We start from the raw sequence: 23,672 nt of genomic DNA on the forward strand, positions 1-23,672 counted from the left end.
TCGTAAATATATACCTATAATATCCTATAATAAACATAAATATTATTAAGGGTCGGCAATAGGCAATCGAGGGTTGGCATTGTCATAGAATTATGTAGTAAATGATGCTCTACAGCCTTGAAAAAAATCACACAGGTAGCCGAAGAGTCTAGCTAGGTGCTGAATCTTTCGAATTTAAGTAAATGCTTATGGATAACTGTAAATTAATTACGAAAAACCAGTAAATCACACTCCCGTATTGTAACAACTGTGTCGTAATTATCAAGAATTTTCATATGATTCTTATCAAATTATAAAGATAAATGCTTGGACTAGGCGCTAAATACCTTGTTTTTTAATAAACACACACCTATTTTGTGTAAATTAATCCCAAACTTGAGCAATTTTTTTCCCTCAAATCTTCATACAAATATCTATGGCGGCTTTCTGTGTTATAAAATCATAAACACAAGCGACGTTTGACTCAGTCGGCCGGTGGCCTCCAAAGAAGGGTCACGTCGGTTTAGGCGGCACTGACAGCTCGCGATCTAATTGTGTACAGACACAAAATCACTGCACATTGGTTGTCATTGCACTTTTTCAACTTTTATGACACCAACATAATTTGATTTGAAATTGAGGAAGCATAATTCTTATACTATATTCAATAAATTAAATGATAATGTTTATTATTAGTTAAGTCCATGGTACTTCTTGATTAAATTATAATTATTAATGCCTAACTAAAACTCACTAATATAAAATTAAAATTAAACTAAAAAGAAGATGCTGGCCAGATCGCTGCCACTGTCGGGTAGGGTACCCGAGACGCAAGCGATGCTTAGCCTTTGTGATAGGTAAGTGCCAGCCCTAGGGTCCCTTGAGACTTCTATTAGTCTGCTGCTGATGTCTTTAAAAAGCTGACGTGCGTCCCCACGGCCCTGGGATGAGGAGCAGGAATATAGTGAATGGATCTAAGTGATGACAATACGTAGGAAGATTAGGTTAGGATTCAAAAACACAGTCTCATGGTGCTGGTTGAGGCATGGTCTCGTGAGGATCTGATGAGGGCAGTAACACGGAGGTGACTGAATTTTATTTCAAAGATTTAATAGCTAAAAGCATCGAGTTTGGGCGCGGTGGTAGCTCAGTCGGGTAAGCGCCCGCTTCTCACGCAAGAGATGCGGGTTCGAATCACGGCGCTGACATGTACCAATGAGTTCTTTTAACTTAAGTACAATGTATACCATCGCTCTAACGGTGAAGGAAAACATCGTGAGGAAACCTGCATATCTAGATTTAGCACATCTAGATATGTGAACCCACCAACCCGCAGTGGACCAGCGTGGTGGGAAATGGTTCAAGCTTAGGAAGGCAGTTTAGACCTTGGGGATATGCACAAAGGTTCCACTCGAGAGAGCCAGGTGCAGGTACTTACACCCCCACAGAGAATAGAATAGAATCGAGTTTGGGCTATTAAGTATGTTTTTCAAAGAGAGAGAGAAAGATATTTTAGGTTTCCTCTGGATTAGTTAGGTTTACTGGGTTTACTAAATTCATTCGTAACGTAAAATTGTCAATGACGGAATATCTTCTATAGACAGTAGCCACTAATAAAAACAACGATATATGGCGTGATTTGCAAAAGTACCTATCTAGTCAACCTGCCACGGGGTGACTTCGGTGGGTAACTCAGAATAATACTAATTATATGTTATTGCATCAATAATAAAAAAATCAAGAAAATATTCAAAGTTTCCATCCTCGCCTTTCACGCACACAAATCACAAACTCATGCCTTGTTCTAGGAGCAGGGTCTACCCTGGTGCATTTCCATGACCACTTTTCATTAGCGTCCCACCGGTTTCGATGCTCAGCGGAATAGCACCATTAACCATTATTATTCTGAGATATCATCACTTCTTATTCTGAGTTACCCAACATAAAATCACGCCATCTATTGAAATCATTTTTTAAATTAGGATTTGTCTATGGTGTAGTCCCCAAATTTAAGTGTAAAAGCCAAATAATTATATTTTAACCTTTTTTTATACCTATTATATTAAAAGACCTATTCAACGATACCCTACCTACACCATCAAAATAACCGGAAAAAATATCAGCCCCAATTTACTTGTATGGGAGAGGGAGTACCTACCCCAATTTTTTTTGGTTACTCCTCATATCTATGCGAAATATCAGCTTGATATCTTTACCCGTTTCTGAGAAAAAGGGCAGTGACAGACAGTCAGTCAGACAGACGGACAACAAAGAGATCTTATAACGGTTGCTTTTTTCCTTTTGAGGTACGAAACTCTAAAAATATGAAAAAATATTATTCTGCCACCAAAAAATATACTTACAAACATACATACAAACAATCAAAAAACATTACTCTCCTCCTTCGGCAGTCGGGTTAAAACAAGTGAGACTGATTCTGAACTTTTGTTCTACGAGTTTTAAAAATTAACCAAAAAAAACCTTTATCATAGAAACTTTGTTGACACGTGACTTTTTACCATGGAAAACGAATTTTTTTTTCGCGTTTTTGCAAAACTCGTAGAACTAAAGTTGTTCAGAATGACCCCTTGAGTCATACCCTTAGTATAACTTATTATCTACACTTTAATACCTGTAGTTACCTTTCTACAAGTAAATACCACATTTGTTTAGAAATCTAATCGGGTTCCGAGTATGGAGAAAAGTGGCACCCCTATTAATTTCTACTCTTTCCTGGTGCTTACCAGTGTAATTAAAAATTAAACTTACCCTCAAATCACTACTTGAAAATAATTGTCAATAAAGTTGGCGAGTAAAAGTTTATCGACCCACTGTGCAAACTTACATGTGTGCGTGTCACTGCGTGTGCTGTGTGAAGAGCATTGAAAACCCAAAATCGGCGCGGCACGTCACCCTGTACGGGCCCTTAAAAATTAATAAATAATTGCTGGTGCATTCTAATCAGGATAAGATTAATTTAAGTAGTGCTGTCTGAGCTTGTTTTTGAAGGATGGCAGAGAGGGTGCGAGTCTGATTTCAATGGGCATAGTGTACTTTAAAAATAAACACTAAGGCCTTGTTCCACAATGTCTGGTTAGTGGCTACCTGTGAGATAAAATACATGCTGTCACTGTCAAAAAAATAATAACAGAAAGTGACAGAATGTATTTTATCTCACAGGTAGCCACTAACCAAACATTGTGGAACAGGGGCTTAAGGTAATTTTAAAATTTGCTAATAATAATACTTCATCACGACCCATCACGTCCCCACTGCTGGGGCACGGGTCTCCTTCCAATGAAGGAAGGGTTTTAGGCCTAGTCCACCACGCTGGCCTAGTGCGGGTTGGTGGACCCCAACACAAACAAGCTTGTGCTGAGAGTTGTCGGGTAAGTGGGCAACCCGACTGCCAGATTTTTTCAAGCTGCTCGCAGGCCTCTGAATAGACTTAACACACTGCACAACAGACGGCTACCAAATCAGAGGAGCTTCAATTAGAAGACATCCACCGTACTCTCCAGACCTTGCTCCAACAGATTACCATTTTTTTCGCAATTTTGATAACTATTTGCAAGGAAAAAAATCAACTCCGATGGGGCAGTCCAAACCGCCTTCAAAGATTTTATTGATTCCCGCCCGAATGTTTTTTTTAGTAAGGGATCAATAAACTACCTATGAGATGGCAAAAGTGCATACATAGCAATGATACATACTTTGATTAATTAAATATATTTCATAAAAAAACGACTTTATTTTCTTCCCAAATTAAATTAAATTAAATTCATTTATTTCAGATAACTTGATCCATATTCAGTACATGTCATAAAATTCAATAAACAAAAAAAACAATACAAATAACAACGAGCACAAGAATTAACATAAGTAGGTACAATTTATCATAAATCAAATTAATACATAAATTCAGGATTAAATACAATATTTAAAAAAAAATAGAAAACACCAATTTGATATGTAAGGACCTAATATAAATCCTAATCCTAACTAATATTATAAATACGAAAGTAACTGTGTCTGTCTGTCTGTCTGTTACTCTTTCACGCCAAAACTACTGAACGGATTTGAATGAAATTTGGTATACATACGGTCTAGACCTTGGGAAAGAACATAGGCTACTTTTTATCCCGGGATTCCCACGGGAAAACTTTTTAAGGCGAAGCGCGCGGAACAGCTAGTATACTATATACTTACATCCAGCACAGCCCTTGGCACGCCGATCAAGAACGGCATCGGAGCCAGCAGATAGTCCACCAGATGCTTCGGCAGCAGCGGTATGTAGATGTGCTGCCAGGTCATCGGGTACAGCGTCTGGTTGGCGGCCATGGCGCAGGCGGCCACGCGGCCCGCGCGCCGCCCGGTCACCAGCACGCGCCGCTCCGCCAGCAGCGCCGCCCACACGCCCACCATGGCCCCCGGGTTGAGAGCCGCGTAGTACTCGCGCAGCAGCGACTGCGGACATACATACAATGCGAAAATATAAGACGGTCGAATGGCGTAGTGGTTAGTGGCCCTGACTGCTATGCCGAAGGTCCCGGGTTCGATTCCCGGCTGGTATTTGTTTAAAGACAAATATTTGTACTCGGGTCTTGGGTATTGATTTATATTTAGTATCTATTTATCTATGTGTTTGTGTAGATATATCAGCTGTCCGACACCGATAACACAGGTTCTGCCTAGCTTGGGGTCGGATGGCCGTGTGTGAAATGTCCCCACATATTTATTTATTTATATTTACATCATAGTTTTGCTTTAGTAACACAATACATACACAATTCGAGGTCGATTCGCACATGTACAGCGTGTCACAGGTCACAGGTGTGGCGCAGACTCAGACTTTCGAAACTTTCGCAGTTCATTGTCAGGGGAAATTATTCTTTCATTCATTCTGTATGAACGTAGGCACACTTGTTATACTCTGTCCATTATAAGTGGTCTGAAAAGTTTCCGACCTGACATAGATACAACAATAAAATGTACGTGCAAATTATACCAATAAGTCCTACTCGTCAATACGAATCATTCAAGCCCAAACACGAGGTAGTTGCTATACAATGTGTTGTTTTTAAAACCCGACAAACTTTAAGGGTGTATTCTAGTCGAGCGGTGGTAGCTCAGTCGGGTAAGCGCCCGCTTCTCACGCAAGAGATGCGGGTTCGAATCCCGGCGCTGGCATGTACCAATGAGTTCTTTTAACTTAAGTACAATGTATACCATCGCTCTTAAGATGAAGGAAAACATCGTGAGGAAACCTGAATATCTAGATTTAGCACATCTAGATATGTGAACCCACCAACCTGCAGTGGACCAGCGTGGTTGGAAATGGTCCAAGCTTAGGAAGGCAGTTTAGACCTTGGGGATAGGTTCAAAGGTTCCACTCGAGAGCAAGGTGCAGGTACTTACACCCCCACAGAGAATAGAATAGGATGTGTCGTCAAATGGAGTTCTATGGCCAACCCCACTGGATATGGTGAGGGACCCTTAAATTTGTATTAGTAACAGATAACATAATTTACTTACTTGATATGCATATACTTAGGGGCCGTCCATTAATCACGTGAGGTCTTTTTCTCATTTTTTGACCCCCCCCTCCCCCCTGGTGATATTCGGTGAGGTTTTCGACCACCCCCCCTCTCCCCTGTAGATCACGTGTATTTTTTTGGAAGTCTATGTAAAGGCAATTTTTGACTAGAAAAAATATAACGGAAATTGCGTTTTGAAATGAAAAACATTTATGTGTATTTGCAATAAAATGTATTATTTTAATCCTATAAATCCTATCCGAGTCTACAAGGTCATACTACAAATCGTTCAAATTTTTGCGCTGTTCAAAATTTCGGTTCAGGCTTATACTCGTACCTAGCGCTTTTTGACAAAAAATTAATACACGTGATGTCTAACAAGACCCCCTCCCCTCCCCCCTCGTGATGTTTCGTGAGGTTTTCACGTGATTCATGGACGGCCCCTTACCTATAGGTTATATTATATAATATATAACATAAGCTTGCCATTATTGGTAATGATAATGGTTATTGATGGGAAGTAGTATAGTGCCGCGTTCTAAAGCAGTGCAGCACTAACCATTCACATAGAATGGGCAATTGGCAAGGTAATAACGGCAAAGGTCAAAGTAATTGATACAAATCAGCAATTGATGAAAGCGCTTGTTGCAGAAACTAGGAAGTTTTCATAATTTAATTTAAAATTGCGTGTAACCGATTTGTTGAATGCACTTCAATCAATATCAATTTTAATCAGTGCAATTGTGTTATAATACTTCCAATTTGAAATAGGGTACTTTGGTTCACATAGAATGTAAGCTGAAGTGGCAAGAGGTCAGTCATTATATCTGTCGAAGAACCGATAAACATATCGTTGGACTTTTAGCCTATGGAGCCGACGACGTCCGTACAGTGCATTCAACTTATCGGTTGCGGTAAGAGCTAACGTAAATAATTTAAAAAATAAAAAACCGACTTCAAAAAACCACTAAAATGTAAGTAATAATTTAAGGTTTACACAAATTATATGTGACAGTACAAATATACCTAAGCAGGAACTGTTCTTTTTTGATGTTGGTGCAGTGACAAAGTAATCTGAAGAAATATGGCACCAACTTCAAAAAAGAACAGTTCCTGCTTAGGTATATTTGTACTGTCACATATAATTTGTGTAAACCTTAAATTATTACTTACATTTTAGTGGTTTTTTGAAGTCGGTTTTTTATTTTTTTTAATTATTATTTTATTTTATAGTTTTTAGTTTATTTGCAATAATTTTTAATCAAAAGTAAGATGCAAATGATACCAAAAAGTCCTACTAATCAATACGAATCATTCAAGCCTAAACACGAGGTAGTTGCTATATACCGTTGAGGAGTTCCCTTGACTGCCTTCCGTTTCCATCATCAGATCAGCTCAAGGTCACCATCATATTTTATTGTTATAAGAACTATATTTACGTTCTTAATTTCATTAGAATCGGTTAATATGTGTCCAAAATGGAAATTCATACCCTGTTTTTACCCCTTTACCCACCCTTAGGGGTGAGATAAAATTCTGAAAAAAAAATGGGACCACCTGGAAGCTCAACCCAATACAACAAAAAAAGATTTTTTTAAAATCGGTTCATAAACGGCGGAGTTATCGGTGAACATACATAAAAAAAAATATAAAAAAAAATAAAAAAATATCCCGACGAATTGAGAACCTCCTCCTTTTTTTGAAGTCGGTTAAAAACATTACCCTCCTCCTTCGGCAGTCGGGTAAAAATATCGAATATTTGTTAATTTTTTAGTCTATATTTGCCTATGGTAGTAATTAGTCCGTTTGCGCTTAATTTTATAAGCCTATCTCATCTATAACATAATTCATTAGTAACTAATGACTTTCGGATCAATTTAGTTTGCTTTCACCGGAACAGATAAGTTAGCTGCACTGTATTTAGGAAGCTGCGCAAAATGCTGTATAGTATAATAATAATAATATGTGGGGACATCTCACACACGGACATCCGATCCCAAACTAGGCAGAGCCTGTGATATGGGTATCGGGTATAATCAAGTATATCAAGCCGACTTTAGCATTTTAGCCTCAGTAATCCCCTTAAACAAATATCTGCCGCATACGGGAATCAAACGCGGGACCTTCGGCTTAGCAATTTTTACCACCAAGCACTACACCATTCGGCCGGCAGTATGGTAGTTATTATTTATTATTACTATTTATTACATTACAAAGTTTACAAAATATTTTTCGCTTAACTTAGTGATTCTGAAACTTGTTACAGTTTGTACGACCACTAGTCATTCCTCTGAATTACAATTAATAGAATTAAGAACTTATTATTAGGTAGGTATACAAGAACAATTCATATAAATAAGTAAGTACTTATATACTTACATTCTCCGGTATGGATGGCAGCGTGTCGGGCGGCGGCTGGCACACGAACACGCTGGCGCCGGCGTCGTAGGTGACGCGCAGCGAGTGGCCGGGCGGCGGCGGGCGCGTGCGGACCGCGGCCAGCAGCGCGCCCAGCTCGCCGGCGTTCGGCCCCGCCAGCAGCGACGCGATGCAGTTCAGCAGTCTGCAACCACGAGAATAGGGTTTTCTGTGAAAGTTTAATTCTATATATGGTTCGGAGCGGTGGCAGCTCAGTCGGGTAAGCGCCCGCTTCTTAGAGATGCGGGTTCGAATCCTGGCGTTGACATTTACCGGTGAGTTCTTTGAATTTAAGTACAATGTATACCATCGCTCTTACGGTGAAGGAAAACATCGTGAGGAAACCTGCACATCTAGATTTAGCACTTCTAGATATGTGAACCCACCAACCCGCAGTGGACCAACGTGGTGGTAAATGGTCCAAGCTTAGGAAGGCAGTTTAGACCTTGGGGATATGCACAAAGGTTCCACTAGAGAGAGCCAGGTGCAGGTACTTACACCCCTACAGAGAATAGAATAGAAAATGGTTCGGGACTCAACACGCATGTAGGACCACTCACGGCGTAGACGGAAACATGGACGTATGTTATGGCCGATAGTAGCATACATTTGAAACTTAACAACAGTGTTTTTCCTACAAATATTATTATAAAATTGCGATAGTAAATACAAGACTACCTGCCTGCTCTAAGGAGTAGTTCTTGTGTTCCTTGGTAGTCGCCATGCATTCTTCGATATATTATGTAGTAGTGACAAGTAAAATCTGGGATTATCCTAAAGTAGCTTTTCCCTGAACCCATGTGCACCCTGGGCAGTCACCAACTGACAACCACTTATATTTTCTTTCCGAATGCAAAGTAGTTTTTTAGTTGAATTTCGTCAAGAATGTATTGATTTTATAAAATCGGGCCACGAGCGTGTCGGACTCGCACATGAAAGGGTTCCGTCATAAGATGGGCCGACGGTATGGGAGGGGGCGTAAATAATAATAATTTTTCCACAATTTTGAAACCAATTTTATGATAATCAGTATACATCTCTCCGCCAATTTTTGTGGCAATCGGTGCAGAAACGGAGGAGTACGAGGCCAGCACAGACGGACAGACATGACGAAACTATAAGGGTTCCTAGTAAACTTACGGAACCCTAAAAACCATTAAATTAAGCAAATATAAATAACAACACAACAGATACACACAGCACACTTAGTTTAAACACCACGCTTTGCCATTACTATTAATTTATTCGCAGAACTCCAAATTCGCAAGTGGACAATCATTATAGTTTATAATAAGTGTATATAAACTAATTCAAAATTATTATTATTTATATTTTTATTAATAAAAATCGAACTAACAGATATTAGCACAGTAATAATGAATAAAAATTGCGCCCAGCAGCACAGTTAAGTTAAACATGACATAAATGTACAATGAAATGAATTCAGCATCAACATAAAAGACTCCAATATTTGTTGTACAATAAGTTACTACAGTACTTATTATGTGGTACAATATACAATCATTCCAAAAGAACTGAGACTGGCCTGAATTATTTATGTTTGGAGGTTTATAACATTAAGTATCAGTTTTTATATTATTGAAATTTTAGATTGCTAGAAATGTGTCAGTAAAATGGTTAAGTATTACTTGGTAAAAAGCATAGTGAGTGTATCAAAATGAATGTAATTATTTATGATGTTACTTCATATTCAAATTATATCACACAATTCTAAAACACCGCCAAGCTGAGACAGATAATAAGTACAAATACACAGAGCAACACAACATTCTTGTGAACACATTTCGCTACATGGAAAACCAATCATATTTGAACTCACAGAATCCGCTAGCAGCTATAGAACCAGATGACATTTAACATGGAAAGATTTATGGGAGCTGTACATTTATAGTATTGCAGGTTATCATAAAAGGAGACTCACTTGTAGAAGATGTCATGCCACGGCAGGTGTGAGAGCAGCACCAGCGAGGTGTTGGACTTGTTGTCATAGCGACAGAAACAGAAGGTGTACTTGGAGTCCACCGACGTCAGCACAAATGAATAGTGTTGCACAAATGAGCTGAAAATTACATAAATATAACATCAATATTACACTCAGCATTCTAGCCTGTGTTGTGGAAACTACTTCTCTGTATCACAAAAAGTAATCTTTAGAATGATGCTCACATTTTATGTAGTGACTTTATTCAGGTTTATATGTAATGAGAAGTTTAAATATAGGTACCTTATCTACTTATACTAAACTACCTATATACCTACATCACATTTTATTATTTATTTTAGCAATGTTATCATTCACTGCTATCAAGTAACTTTTTGCTAATGCTAATGGTGAAGAAGATTTTCTATGATAACTATTTCATTTGTTTAATTTTATTTAGCTAGTAATTTGTAATCTTTGGCTCTTTATAATAAGCAGTCACTCAATAATTCATGCAATTATTCATTGGTAATTTAGTGGATCTGGCAAGAGTGATTTATTAATAGGTAAGTATAGGTGCTAAATATTTTCACAGTTTAATAGTATCTATTAAAGTTTGTAGTGTAATTAACTAAATAGACTATGCATTCAACTTGCTGTGAATATTAAAGAGGTAATATGATAGCAAAATTTTCACAAAATATATAAGTACCTAATAATGCAATAGTACTCACTCTTCAAATGGGCAAGGGAATGTAAATTTAGGGAGATCTTTCAACTCTTGTTCGTTTTTGTAAACTTCTGGATATTTCCTTATCATATAGGGATCCTTTTCTTCAGACCCCGGAGCCACCTCGCAGAAGAACTCAAACAGGTACCGCACAGAATCTCTGCAAACAATAACCATTGTTATAAAACTAATGTAACAAAAAGTCAGAGCAAGCAAGCGTATAAAATCCTGACGGGAAACGGAATTGATGCTATTTATTGTGACTTTTGGTACAAGATACAGATAACAAGAGACTGAGCGAACCTGAGGCGGGACCCCATGGCGGCGTCTCACGCTTCCGCGGGCGTCGTGGGCATCTCCCACTCACTCGGCACTTGCTCTTCACTAAACACTTCAAATTACATTTTAGGCACAATAACACTATTATTACAGAAATTTGAGGGTGGCTTGGATGGACTCAAGTTTACCGCACGTGCCATCAGATCTATATTACTGTATTTATACAGTCTTGTTAAGACACCAGATGCCGTGATATATAATTTATAATTCAATCAAGCTAGGTAAATGTCGAATCAATTGTAACTTCAATGCGAACACCTTTTTTCAAGCCCAATAATAATTTTGTAGAACAATTTACTATTTCCGAAAGTCTGACGTCTGACTGATGATGACTGCTGATGTTATTTTTTTTTGGATCACAGAGTACCTAGTTGCCAAATGTCATATTTTTTTTGGGTGTTTCTCTTAGAATAATAACGGTTAAATGCGTTTTTCTAAATAACTAACCTAACCTGGTACTAACGTTAGGTAAACGATTTCTCGTTAGTGAAGTAGATAGATAGATAGATAAGTACTTATGTTCCTTGGTTATCGACAAACACGTAATCGACGTCTGTGGTCTTCCACAGACCACAGACGGAAAATAAGTATTGTTGAACCACGCTATTTCTGCACACTGAATAAAAATTGCCCTCCACGCTGCAGCTGGTAAATTGCGGGTTGGTAAATATGCTGGTTTTCTAAAGATGTTTCCTTTGTAATAGGGACTTTGTACAGGGTCAGGATTCAAACCCGCATCACTGTCGTGAAAAGACTTCGTATGACGTACGTAGGTAAATTAACGAGTTGGCGATCAGCATACGCCACCGCCCGCCGTAGGTAGGTAGTTAGTCTACTAGGAACAAGCCCTTAACTAAATAGGAACAGGATTTGTCTAATCAGAACGTTCTAATTTGAATTAATTATTAAGGCGTAAGTAATGTCCACCAACCCGCACTTGGCCAGCGTGGTCGACTAGGCCTAAACCCTTCCTTCATTGGAAGGAGACCCGTGCCCCAGCAGTGGGGACGTAATGGGTCGTGATTAGGGAATACAAGCCCGGGATCCCGCTCCCCGGGATCCCGGGATCCCGGTCATTTTCCAGTCCCGAAATTTTTGGGATTAAAATTTGCCAATCCCGGGATTTTCGGGATTGACAAAAAAGGGTAAATTAGTATGTAAGGGTATTCTCGTAGCTTTGTTGTCATTATTATCGTTTGTCATTATTGACGTCACAGATGTGATAATTTATAAACAAATATGGCTGACGCCGTTTTCGCCTGTTTATGAAAAATAGAACTTTTAAGTTAAAAGTTTTGCAATTGGCAAAGGTGGGTCTACGCTAGACGAACCGAGCACGAGCGGAGCACGAGCCAAACACAATTCTTATAGTGTGGACCGACCTACAAGCCTCGAACGAACTGCACTGCGAACATTTCGTTCGTTGCTCGGCTGCGTTCCGCCTGTTGTCGGTTTTTTGACGAACACAAAGGGTTTTACTTCGCGCTTGCAGTGTTCGAGGACAGTGATCGTTGTAGGTTCGTTGTACATAAGTCCACACCTGACACCGTGAACGACGAAACCTTGAATGGCTTCGCTCATGCTCGGTTCGTCTAGCGTAGGCCCACCTTAGGTCCAAAAAAATAATAGATTATTTTTTTTGGTCTAATAGAGAAATTATTAATCATATTAGACCTACTTTAAAAAAGAGTCAAGTAGCCTATTGTTTATCTTTTTTAAGAAGTATATATTTTTTTCAACTAAGTATGGTCTGACAAAGTTAAATTATAAATACTGTGTCTCCAATAAACCTAAAAACGTTGATTCGTTAGACGTGTTTTTGTTTGTGACCTTAATCCCGGGACTATCCCGGGATCCCGGGATTGTCTTCATCCAGTCCCGAAATCCCGGGATCCCAAATAAAGGCCGGGATTGTATTCCCTAGTCGTGATGTGAATTTGCAAGTTCAATATTTATTTTCACCAATAAAACTGCCACGTTAGCGGCCTCGTTATGCTAATTCCAAGTTTTAGTACTTACTTACCTCCTAATACCTAAGAGTGTAGAAGATAATAGGGAATATGCAAGTGATTCAAATAAACATCAAATATTATTTTTAATAAACTTTGTTATTTCAGAATTAGGCCTCCATCAATATTTTTGATTATAATTCATATTTCAGCAAGTAGGTACCTAATTAATTGTTGAAAAGTAGAAAAAAACTGCGGTAAGTTCAAACATTAGAAACGTCAGGAATTTTAAATGATACCAATAAGTCCAATACCTACGAATCATTCAAGCCGAAACACGAGGTAGTTGCTATATACCGTTGAGGAGTTCCCTTGACTGCCTTCCGTTTTCATCAGCTCAAGGTCACCATCATATTTTTTTTTATAAGAACTATATTTACGTTATAAATTTCATTAGAATCAGTTAATAGGTGTCCAAAATACCTACTATAGAATGTAAGTTGTTAGTTTTCCCAAATAAATAAAATAATATAAAAAAAAGGAAATTCATACAATGTTTTTACCCCTTTACCCACCCTTGGGGGTGGAATAAAACTCTGAAAAAAAATGGGACCACCCCTGAGCTCAACACAATAAGTAGGTACATCAATAAAATAATTTTAAAAATCGGTCCATAAATGGCGGAGTAATCGGTGAACATACATAAAAAAATTATATAGGGTAAATCGTGGTATAACTGGCATGTGTCAGTAACTGGCACTTTGACTATAAAACTAAATATATTAAGCTTTTGGATATAGTAAGACCATCTTTGATGTGTTTACAGCAATCTCCAATTCTTCATTGATATTATAGTTTAATTTTACGCCGCTAGGTGGGTATTTTCCGGCGCTGGAAATTATCTCAGTCAAAGCGGCGAAGATCGCCAAAAAAATGCACGTGCGTTAAGTTTTTTCTTAAGGAGACACCAAAATTTGTATGGCCTGTTTTCGCGAAAATAAATAAGTTTTTGATAGTGTGACAATAACAAGGAAGTAGGGGAAGATCTAAACAATATCATAATAGCCCGATTCACTGAGATTTTAGTTGCTTTTGAGTTATATTTGAGGGTGCTAGTTACTGAAATGTAATTTATATCTTCACTTAGTAACTGGCACCCCCCTGCCAGTTACTAATATTTTGGGTTTTGTGATTTTAAGCTATTTTATACCTTCTATCGACAGAAAATACGATTTAAAGTGCACTGTAAAAACCCCCAGTGTCTAGGCAGCTTTGTTTCAATAACTGGCATGGGGCTGCCAGTTACTAATCTGCATACATTTTTTTTACGCACCAATAACTGGCACTTACTGGTGCGGTAAACATTTCTTTCATGTTTCTTTTCAGAAAAATGACTAAAATCAAGGCAATCTGCAGTAGTCTGTAATTGTCCACTGCTGGACCTCTCACCAGCAGTGACACTGCACTCTGTTCTCAACCTTCCTCATCCAGCCACTACTGGTCAGCTTTATAAGGTCGTTGGTCCAGCTGGCCCGAAGGTATCCGCCGCTACCCTTGCCTGTTCGTGGTCTCCACTCTAGAGCGCGTTTGCCCCACTGGTCATCGGTTCTTCCGCAGCTATGGCCTGCCTAATACCACTTGAGCATACAGAATTTAAGAGCTATATCGGATACTTAAGTTTTCTCACGGATTACCTTATTTTTGATATGGTCCTTCAAAGAATCACCAATCTTTCCAATGCCCGCTGATCGATTTTGAATCGGTGGACCAGTCCAACCGTCAGTGTCCACGTCTATGATCCATACGTCATCACCAGTAAGACGCATTGACTGAAAACCTTTGCCTTCAGGCATTTATGTGAAAATTTGTCAAATCTTCCCTTATGCAGTCCAATCCAGTAATACATATTTTGTTTTATGCACCTTCCTTCTGCCTAGTCGAATAGACTGTCCAAGGTAGACATAATATACTGTTGCTGCATTAAGGCCGCTATGCATGTTACAACGAGGGAATTCCAGAACTGCCCAGGTCTAAATGGAATCAAAGGCTTTCTTATAGTCTTTGAAGAACTTGATAGAAACATGGTTCGTGATGACCTTATAAAACAGCTTGAAAACATGACTTATAAACAAAATTTGTTAAAGAGCTTCTGAAGCTGTTCGAGGATAGTAATAGCTTTCAGAAGAGCTGTACTAATTGAAGAGAATAGAATAGAATAGAAGTGAAGCTGAAAGCCGTAAAAACCTTCAATTTCCGCAAGAAATTTCAGCTTAGAGGCAACTATACTACCGTCAGCAGTCTTCAACTTAGCCAGGTCACTTCTCCCAAGCTGCTGAATGAATACATCAAGGTCCACAAGCATTTGCTTTCTCCATTTCCGTTTCCAAATCCAAGAGTTTCTCGATTTGTTGCATTCATATGGACCCACGATTCGTCGCATACTTGTACTGTCATTTTGTGGTAGAAGTCGACCATTACAACGGTGATTTTGAGTCTTACCGGTACAGAACCTAGACAGGTAATTGTACATTACCTAATATCAAATATATTATTGATTTTAGAGCACTTATTGACCTAATTCCATGATTTTTTAAAAGGTGCCAGTTACTGAAACATCATGTGACAGTTACTAATTTTTACTGCCAGTTACTAGGTTTTTTGGGGGTAGTGGATATAAACTTCATTAAAATCGAATATTAATCATATATCTTTACCATTTATGCCTATAATTGTTCGTCATCTTATTGCCAGTAATTCAAGCCTACCGGTGCTTAAATCAGGCCAATACTTTATTTTTAATATATTTTTTTGTGTTGCTAGTCGCTTAAACTGCCAGTTACTAGTACTTTTACCCTATATATACAGACGAATTGAGAACCTCCTCCTTTTTTCGAAGTCGTTTAATTAATATAAACGGCTAAGAGCGTGCCGGACACGCACATGAAAGGGTTCCGTAGCTATAAGATGGGCCGACCGCTTGACACAAAAAAATCCATAAGTATACATTACCATTTAGTTAGGGCAACTGAACGTCATAAGTTGGTCGAGTTGTATAAAAATAACTAACTATGTATGATATATAATGACTCACGGAACACGGAACCCTAAAAACGTCGTCTCTGGCGGAAACGTGGCATTTTTGGAAAAACGCACAGGTAAGTACAGTCTGAGCACCAACTCTCTTCGAGTCTTACGGCAAAATCAGGAACTAAAGTACCTGTATTGGCGCCACGCCACTACACGTCCGCGGATGCGTAGAGATGCATCCGGTGTTGACCTGCGCGGACGTGTAGAGGGGGTGATTTGGGCATCTGTCGAGGTATTTCACGTCCGCAGGTATTTCACGTTGTTGTCGGTTTTTCTGGCATAGATCAAGTGCGCAAGTATGCAGCCCTGGGACAAGGCTAGGTTACATGTTTGTGTCTTTCGGCGTAGAGACGCTGAGTCTGTGTGGGCCGGATGCAAAACGCATATACCTATACAAGGAAGTCAGTGTCGTAGATCACATTTTATTTGAATAACTGTTTTATTTAATATTAACTATATAAAAATAAAATGATGCTGCGGTTTATCTGCGTTGGAAACATGGGTCAATATAGAATAGGGAAGCCGGCCAGTTAGGTAGGTACATTCTATTGCAGACGGCTCGGTATGGGCGGGCGGCGTTGCTACGTGGGGCGGGCGGCGGCGGCGGGCAGCAGCCATGCAGCGGAAGAATTTGTCAATCAGTGATCAGAAATGTTTGTTCGCAAGCCGCAGATCAAACTCCGAATGTGGAAATGATTTTCCAAATTACTCGCTGATAGAAACAGCTATGCACATACTGCAGAGTTAAATTTTCCGCCCTAGATGAAAGCGAAGTTGAGAGAAAAATTATAAGTATGGCGTGGGATGACGTCCACAGATAACTAACTACATAAAAGTTATTCGAACCTTCCGTTAAATGAAAGTACTGGGTACCTACTTAGGTACTTAAGTAAATCTTATAATACAGGTTGTTGCATAAGTGGTCAGTAAGTATACTAAGCCGAAAGGGGATGACTCAGGGGGTTCTATTCTATTCTATTCTATTCTCTGTGGGGGTGTCAGTACCTGCACCTGGCTCTCTCGAATGGAACCTTTGTGCATATCCCCAAGGTCTAAACTGCCTTCCTAAGCTTGGACCATTTCCCACCACGCTGGTCCACTGCGGGTTGGTGGGTTCACATATCTAGATGTGCTAAATCTAGATATGCAGGTTTCCTCACGATGTTTTCCTTCACCGTAAGAGCGATGGTATACATTGTACTTAAATTCAGAAAAGAACTCATTGGTACATGTCAGCGCCGGGATTCGAACCCGCATCTCTGGCGTGAGAAGCGGGCGCTTACCCGACTGAGCTACCACCGCTCAGGGGGTTAACCTGCATAACTTTGTTCTACGAATTCAGGAAATTTGCAGTAGATATTAGGTATATTTGAGTCATATAAAAACGCGGTCTCAGGTATAATGATTACGATTCTGAAGGCACTATCGAGTCGCGTTGTTCTATGGGAGGCACTAATTCAAATTTTAGTTCTGTCAAAACCTAAAATTCATATTGTTCGTAAATTACGAATCGTATTAGGTGTCAAACTCAAACTCAAAAATTTTTATTCATCGTACAAATATAAAATTTTCTGATGAACGTCAATTTTTACAAATTACTCTCCGTTCGGATAAGGGGGGGCTCTTTCTGTCTAAGGAGAAGAACGGAGGCAAGAAACTCCTGAGCCATCTTTTCAAAAAAAGACTTAAAACTAGTTGGTATACAATACATATAAGCTTAATAATTATTATTATAATAATATGAGCAGAGCTAACTACTTATCACAGCCATGCATTAACGTCCTCTAAGTAATCATCAATTTTATAATAAGCTTTTTTACTGAGTTTCTCTTTAATGTAACACTTAAACTTATTCTCTGGCATTTGAGCAACTTCTGCTGGAAGCTTATTATAAAATCTAATACAGTACCCTAAAAACGATTTATTAACTTTCGCCAGACGCATCGCTGGAAAAGCCAGCTTATGCTTGTTCCTAGTATTAATGTCATGATTACTGCCAATGGTATCAAAAGTTGAAATATTCTTTCGTACATACATTAAATTGGAAAAAATGAACTGACATGGAACTGTAAGGATGTTAATTTCTTTAAATAGTTCTCTCAATGAATCCCTGGAACCAAGTTTGTATATAGAGCGGATGGCTCTTTTCTGTAATACAAATATAGTTTCAATATCAGCTGCTCTACCCCAAAGCAAAATGCCATACGATAATAAGCTGTGGAAATAACTAAAGTAAACTAATCTGGCGGTTTCAACGTCGGTCAGCTGTCTAATTTTCCGTACAGCAAAAGCTGCGGAGCTCAACCTTCCAGACAATTTTTCAATGTGAGGTCCCCACTGTAACTTTGAATCTATAGTCATCCCAAGAAAGACAGTATCATTAACTAGGTCCAATTTATTCCCATCTAGAATAATGTTAGTATCGCATTGTCTAACATTCGGCAGTGTAAATTTAATACATTTCGTTTTCTTAGAATTCAATAGAAGATTATTAACGGTAAACCAATCGTGTATGTCAGATAGAATTGAATTAATTTCATTAAAATTATTTTCTCTTCTTTTAACTTTAAAAAGCAAAGAAGTATCGTCAGCAAATAAAACTATATTAGTCAATTTTTCAACCATAAAAGGCAAGTCATTAATATAAATGAGGAATAAAAATGGTCCTAGAATAGATCCTTGAGGGACGCCTATTTTTACATGAGCCCCCTGTGATTTAGTATTGTTAATATCGACCCTTTGTTGTCTCTTGTCTAAATATGAAGATATCAAATCTAAAGCCTTTCCTCCTATTCCATAGTATCTAAGTTTCGAAATTAAAGTCTGATGGTCTACACAATCAAACGCCTTCGACAGATCACAGAAGACTCCAATAGCATCGTGATGGTCTTCCCAGGCGTCAAATATGTGCTTAATCAACGCAGTACCGGCATCGGCTGTTGATTTGCCTTTTGTAAAACCATACTGCTGGCTATGAAACAATCGAGCATCATTGAAATGCAAAAGCATCTGACTGAGTATGACCCTCTCAAATATTTTACTCAAAACTGGAAGAACCGAGACAGGCCTGAAATTTGCAGGGTCCTCCATATCCCCACTTTTGAACAGAGGTATAATTTTACTAAATTTCATAAGATCTGGGAACACACCTTCAGCGATACATTTATTAAAGATGTTAGCTAAAATTGGGGCGATTTTATTAATAATAGAAAGAACAAATTTAACTGACATTCCCCACAAGTCTTCAGTTTTCTTCATATTTAATGACTTAAATGTTTTTATAATAGTTAATGTATTAATATATCTGAATTTAAATTCCTTATCGGTTGAAGGTGCGTTCTCCTTCGTCAGGGTTTCAGCTGCTGCAGCCGAAGAATCCAGGTTACACGTAGTCTCTAAAGGAATGTTCGTAAAAAACTCTTCAAAGACCCTCGCCACCGCATCATTCGATGTTATAATGTCATTGCCTACCTTCAAAGATAAATTTGTCTCGCGTGTTCGATTCTTCCCCGTTTCGTTATTAATAATAGTCCAAACGGCCTTAGATTTGTTAGCAGAGTCTTTAATCTTGTTATTAATAAAAATTGTCTTCGCACAGTGACAGACACATTTATACATCTTGCTATATTTCTTCACATAAGATTGAAAGTCAGGTCGGAGTATGAATGTTTTCATCTCATACAGATCATATAATGTCGCCCTGCTTTTGCGAATACCCTCTGTAGCCCAGTCACAAAATTTAATTTTATTGTCAATCAAAACTTCCTTCGTTTCAAAATTACTCTCAAACTCATCAGCTATTATCTTAAACAAGTTACTATACATCTCATTAGAATTGCAATCTAATTTAACATTCGGAAGTTTTTCGTCTAGTTTCTTCAAGTAATTGTCAATTTTCTTTGTAGTAATCGGTCTGCATCTCACCTTAGTTTTATTTGTCTTGTCAGTGTTTACTAAGGTAATGGTCTGCCCACTGTGGTCTGACCTCAGACAATTAATCACACTACTGTCTTTAAACTCACAGTTACAGAATATGTTATCTAGACAAGTGGCTGACGTGGGTGTAATTCTAGTTGGTTCCAGAAAAACATTAAAAAGATTAAATGATTTAAAAAGTAACAACAATTTCGACCTATTAGGAGAGTCACCATTAGGTCAACATTAAAGTCACCACACACTATTACTTCCTTTTTACTATTGGAAGCTAACCTTAGAACATCCTCCATGACAGTCTCAAAGGTAATAAAATCACCAGTAGGTGGCCTGTAGGTACATACTATTATATACTTATTAAGCTCTGCACATGAAATTTCTATATGGTGTTTAACAGAAAGAGCAACTATATCCTTTCGTTCTTTACATTTACAATTTTCTTTAAGAAATATAAGTGACCCACCATGCTCGTTGATATTTCTGTTAAAACAGCTTATAAGTTTGTAATTTTTTAATTGGAACATCATTTTATTCTCGTCTAACCAATGTTCTGTGATACATAAACAATCAATGTTAAATTTTTCCGAAAATAGTTCTAATTCTAACAATTTAGAAGAAATACTCTGAATATTCTGATGTACCAATTTAAATTCATTCTTAAATGTCTTGTCCTTCGATAGTTTTGAGCCGAGAGAGCAGTGAACTGAATCAATCTTTATATCAACGCTATGATGCTCTCCCGTTGTCTGAAAATCTAATTTAAATCTACTGTACTATTTTCAGTATTACTACTGACGGTGTCAATAGGGACACAAGTTTTCTTCGTTATAATGCTTATAACTGAGTTAATAAGAGGAGCTACTTCTGTAGCTAAACGTCGTTTCTGATTTAAGGACAGAAATAAACTGTCCCAGGTCAACTTAAAATTATCTACATACAAATTAGTATCAAAGAAATTGATACAGTCAGATTTATAACACGCATTGTACATATTTTTATTTAGGCTACATGTCATATAATTGTATTTGTCAGGCAATGTGCAAGAATAAGGAAATGCACAAACAAATATATGTTTTGCAGGAATGCTTTCTAATATAGCAAAACTTCTATTTATATCAGAATTTGACACACCTAAACTATTTCCCACCATAATTAATATAGTAGTTTTTTCGGTGTACGACCTCTCTGAAATCAGTTGTACTATTTGTGCGAATGAAAGTTCTGGGTAACAATGATTAACAACATTTCCAGTTACATGATTACCCAACATGTGCCCGAAATCCTTGCCAAGCCTATCGGAGTATACAACTGTGCTGTAATCCTTGGCTGAACTGCTACTACTTGTATCAGTAGTAAGCCTTGTCAAGTAAGTGGGTGACATCTTAGGTAACTGCTTATTACCTACTATTCTACTAGCTGCCTGAGCATAGGTGGGTATCCTATGTAATTTATTATTGGAGGTCGGAAAAACATCTGCTGTAGCCGATTTACTCTGGATGACCCTTGAGGATGGCGTGGCCGTCGGGAGGCTGGTGGTGGCCCTCGGGAGGATGGTGGTGGCCCTCGGGAGGATGGTGGTGGTCCCCGAGAGTCTGGTGGTGATCCCCGAGAGTCCAGTGGTGGCCAACGGGATGCTGTTTGTGGCCTCCGAGGTGGTGGTGGCCCTCGGGAGGATGGTGGTGGTCCCCGAGAGTCCAGTGGTGGCCAGCGGGATGCTGTTTTTGGCCTCCGAGGTGGTGGTGGCCCTCGGGAGGATGGTGGTGGTCCCCGAGAGTCCAGTGGTGGCCAGCGGGATGCTGTTTGTGGCCTCCGAGGTGGTGGTGGTGGCCTCCGGAGATGCGGTGGTGGCTTCAGCAGGTGAAGACTTCTCCGGCAGCATCTCAACCCGAACTAAGCCCACACTACTCAGCACCAGCAGCTGGTTTTCGTATTCCAGAGTTCTCTGTTCTAGGGCAGACTTCAGTGTGGCCAGCCTAGACTGTAGCATGGCAATGTTGAACTCGCACTCCTGGTTGTTGTCTGCGAGCTTCTGGTTGTAGTCTGACATCTCTTGTTCATATTTATTCACCAGTAGTTGAAGTCTCACTCTATCCTTTGTCAATGGAAGGTGCGTCTTATGCTTTTTCAATGCTCGCTCAGACTTCCTGATATATTTCTTTATTTTAATATATTTTTTAAGCCTGTTTGCACCTGTGATATTGGTTGATTTTCTTGGAGTTGTGAGGTCTATTGTTGGCATAGGGGTGGGGTGTAGGGTGACTAATTCATCGTACAATGCCATTGTCTTATCTGTTTCCTCGCTTGCATGTGCTTCATTTATTTGCTGGATCTCTGCGTGTGCTTCAGCCAATTGCTGCTCTAGGCTATAGATCTTAGACAAGGCAGCTTCATGTAAATCCTGACACTCTTTGTATGATCTAAGTACAATCTGTAGCTCATCACATTTGCCTTGCAAGTCTTGGTATTGGATGTCCATTTCAGCTATGTCATTCTTTAAGTCCGAGTTCTTTTTTAAAAGGGAATCAAATTCCTTTTCATTGTCCTCCCGCTCTGCCATCAGTTGGCTTGAGAGGTCACGAGATGCCTTGAGATCCTCCAAAGCTGTCCTCAGCTGGATCTCCAGGTCACGGCTCTGCACCTTCCGGGTCGTCATCCTCGACATGTCTGAAACCACCCGGGGTTACCCGTTAGTATGTTGATAGGTAGAATTGAGAGGATGTTTATCCAAGATATATACAAAATAACCCTCTTTAGGTATAACTTGATCAAACCAATCAAAACTTGATATATTGTAAGTCTATGTAAAAATGATCAAAAGGTAACTTATTTGTTAGTTATCATATACAATGTAGTCATGAACACAAACTATGGGTGGGGAGGGAGTAATATGCATAATATGTTACTTAAATGAATAGGTACTCAGTGGTATTATTGACTTAGAATTATGTAAACTTTAAGCCAAAAAAACAATCACTTGATCATTATTCAATGAAGTACTAATAGCAATCAAGTAGGTGGAGACTATGGTATAGTAATAATAGGGAATAAGGGATACAAAAGCTAATAGAAAGTTTGAAAATTAGAAATGAAAACAACAGAGTTTGAAAATGACAAAGTCTAAAAGTGGGTTAAGGAAGTGTGAAAAACATTTCACGTATGCAGCAAACTAATGAATAATGATTAAATAATCTAGTGATTATGATTTTAAATGAGTAATACTAGTAAAAATATGTAATTTTAACAATACTCCCCTGATAGATATCCGTTGGCAAATTCGAACTTTGACAGGTGCCGCTGCTTCAAATATCCGAGTCCCGTAAGTGTTTTATTTCAGGGTTTGAAGGCTTGTCTTCATTTGCACAGCTGTATAACACTATATTCTTTAAGTTAACACTAGTTTTAAACGTAATTACCCATTAAATTTAGTAATATTAAAATAAATTAAATCAGCTGGTTTTTTTGACACCCGGTTCGTAGGGTTGCCAGCACGAGTGTAGGTAATAATTATTTTACACACACGTACTCACGCCTTGTACTAATATACTCCCTTGCGGGGTAGGCAGAGGTGCATTGCTGCACCCACTTTTCGCCAGAGTGTTATGTTAGTCCCAATGTAATAGGGGGCGGGCCTATTGCCATTTTACGGGCACATCCAAGACCCGAGAACAAATATCTGTGTTTAAACAAATATACCCGGGACCATCGGCTCAGTAGTCAGGGTCACTAACCACTACGCCATTCGGTCGTCATAAATAAAT

General features: G+C 38.7%; 2 protein-coding genes across 6 annotated transcripts in view; both read right to left on the reverse strand.

Moving 5' to 3' along the window:
• LOC119694793 (DENN domain-containing protein 1B) overlaps positions 1 to 11,280 on the reverse strand; it is a 45,005-nt gene extending 33,725 nt beyond the window's left edge. For all 5 annotated transcript variants that reach the window (XM_038121992.2, XM_038121995.2, XM_038121993.2 and 2 more), the window contains exons 1-5: positions 10,910 to 11,280; positions 10,611 to 10,766; positions 9,877 to 10,014; positions 7,896 to 8,079; positions 4,189 to 4,446 (exon numbers count right to left, since the gene is read on the reverse strand). In XM_038121992.2, the coding sequence (XP_037977920.1) occupies positions 4,189 to 4,446; positions 7,896 to 8,079; positions 9,877 to 10,014; positions 10,611 to 10,766; positions 10,910 to 10,926 (753 nt within the window). In that variant the 5' untranslated portion in view covers positions 10,927 to 11,280. The remainder of the gene's footprint in view (positions 1 to 4,188; positions 4,447 to 7,895; positions 8,080 to 9,876; positions 10,015 to 10,610; positions 10,767 to 10,909) is intronic.
• Positions 11,281 to 17,386: 6,106 nt separating this feature from the next.
• Positions 17,387 to 22,576, reverse strand: LOC125491261. The gene is made up of 2 exons (XM_048632793.1): positions 21,722 to 22,576; positions 17,387 to 17,461 (listed from the first exon to the last, which is right to left on the reverse strand). Exons 1-2 carry the CDS (start codon positions 22,574 to 22,576, stop codon positions 17,387 to 17,389), a joined length of 930 nt encoding a protein of 309 aa, XP_048488750.1.
• Positions 22,577 to 23,672: the final 1,096 nt, after the last annotated feature.

The sequence above is a fragment of the Plutella xylostella genome, chromosome Z, assembly GCF_932276165.1.
Source record: "Plutella xylostella chromosome Z, ilPluXylo3.1, whole genome shotgun sequence".
NCBI lineage: Eukaryota > Metazoa > Arthropoda > Insecta > Lepidoptera > Plutellidae > Plutella > Plutella xylostella.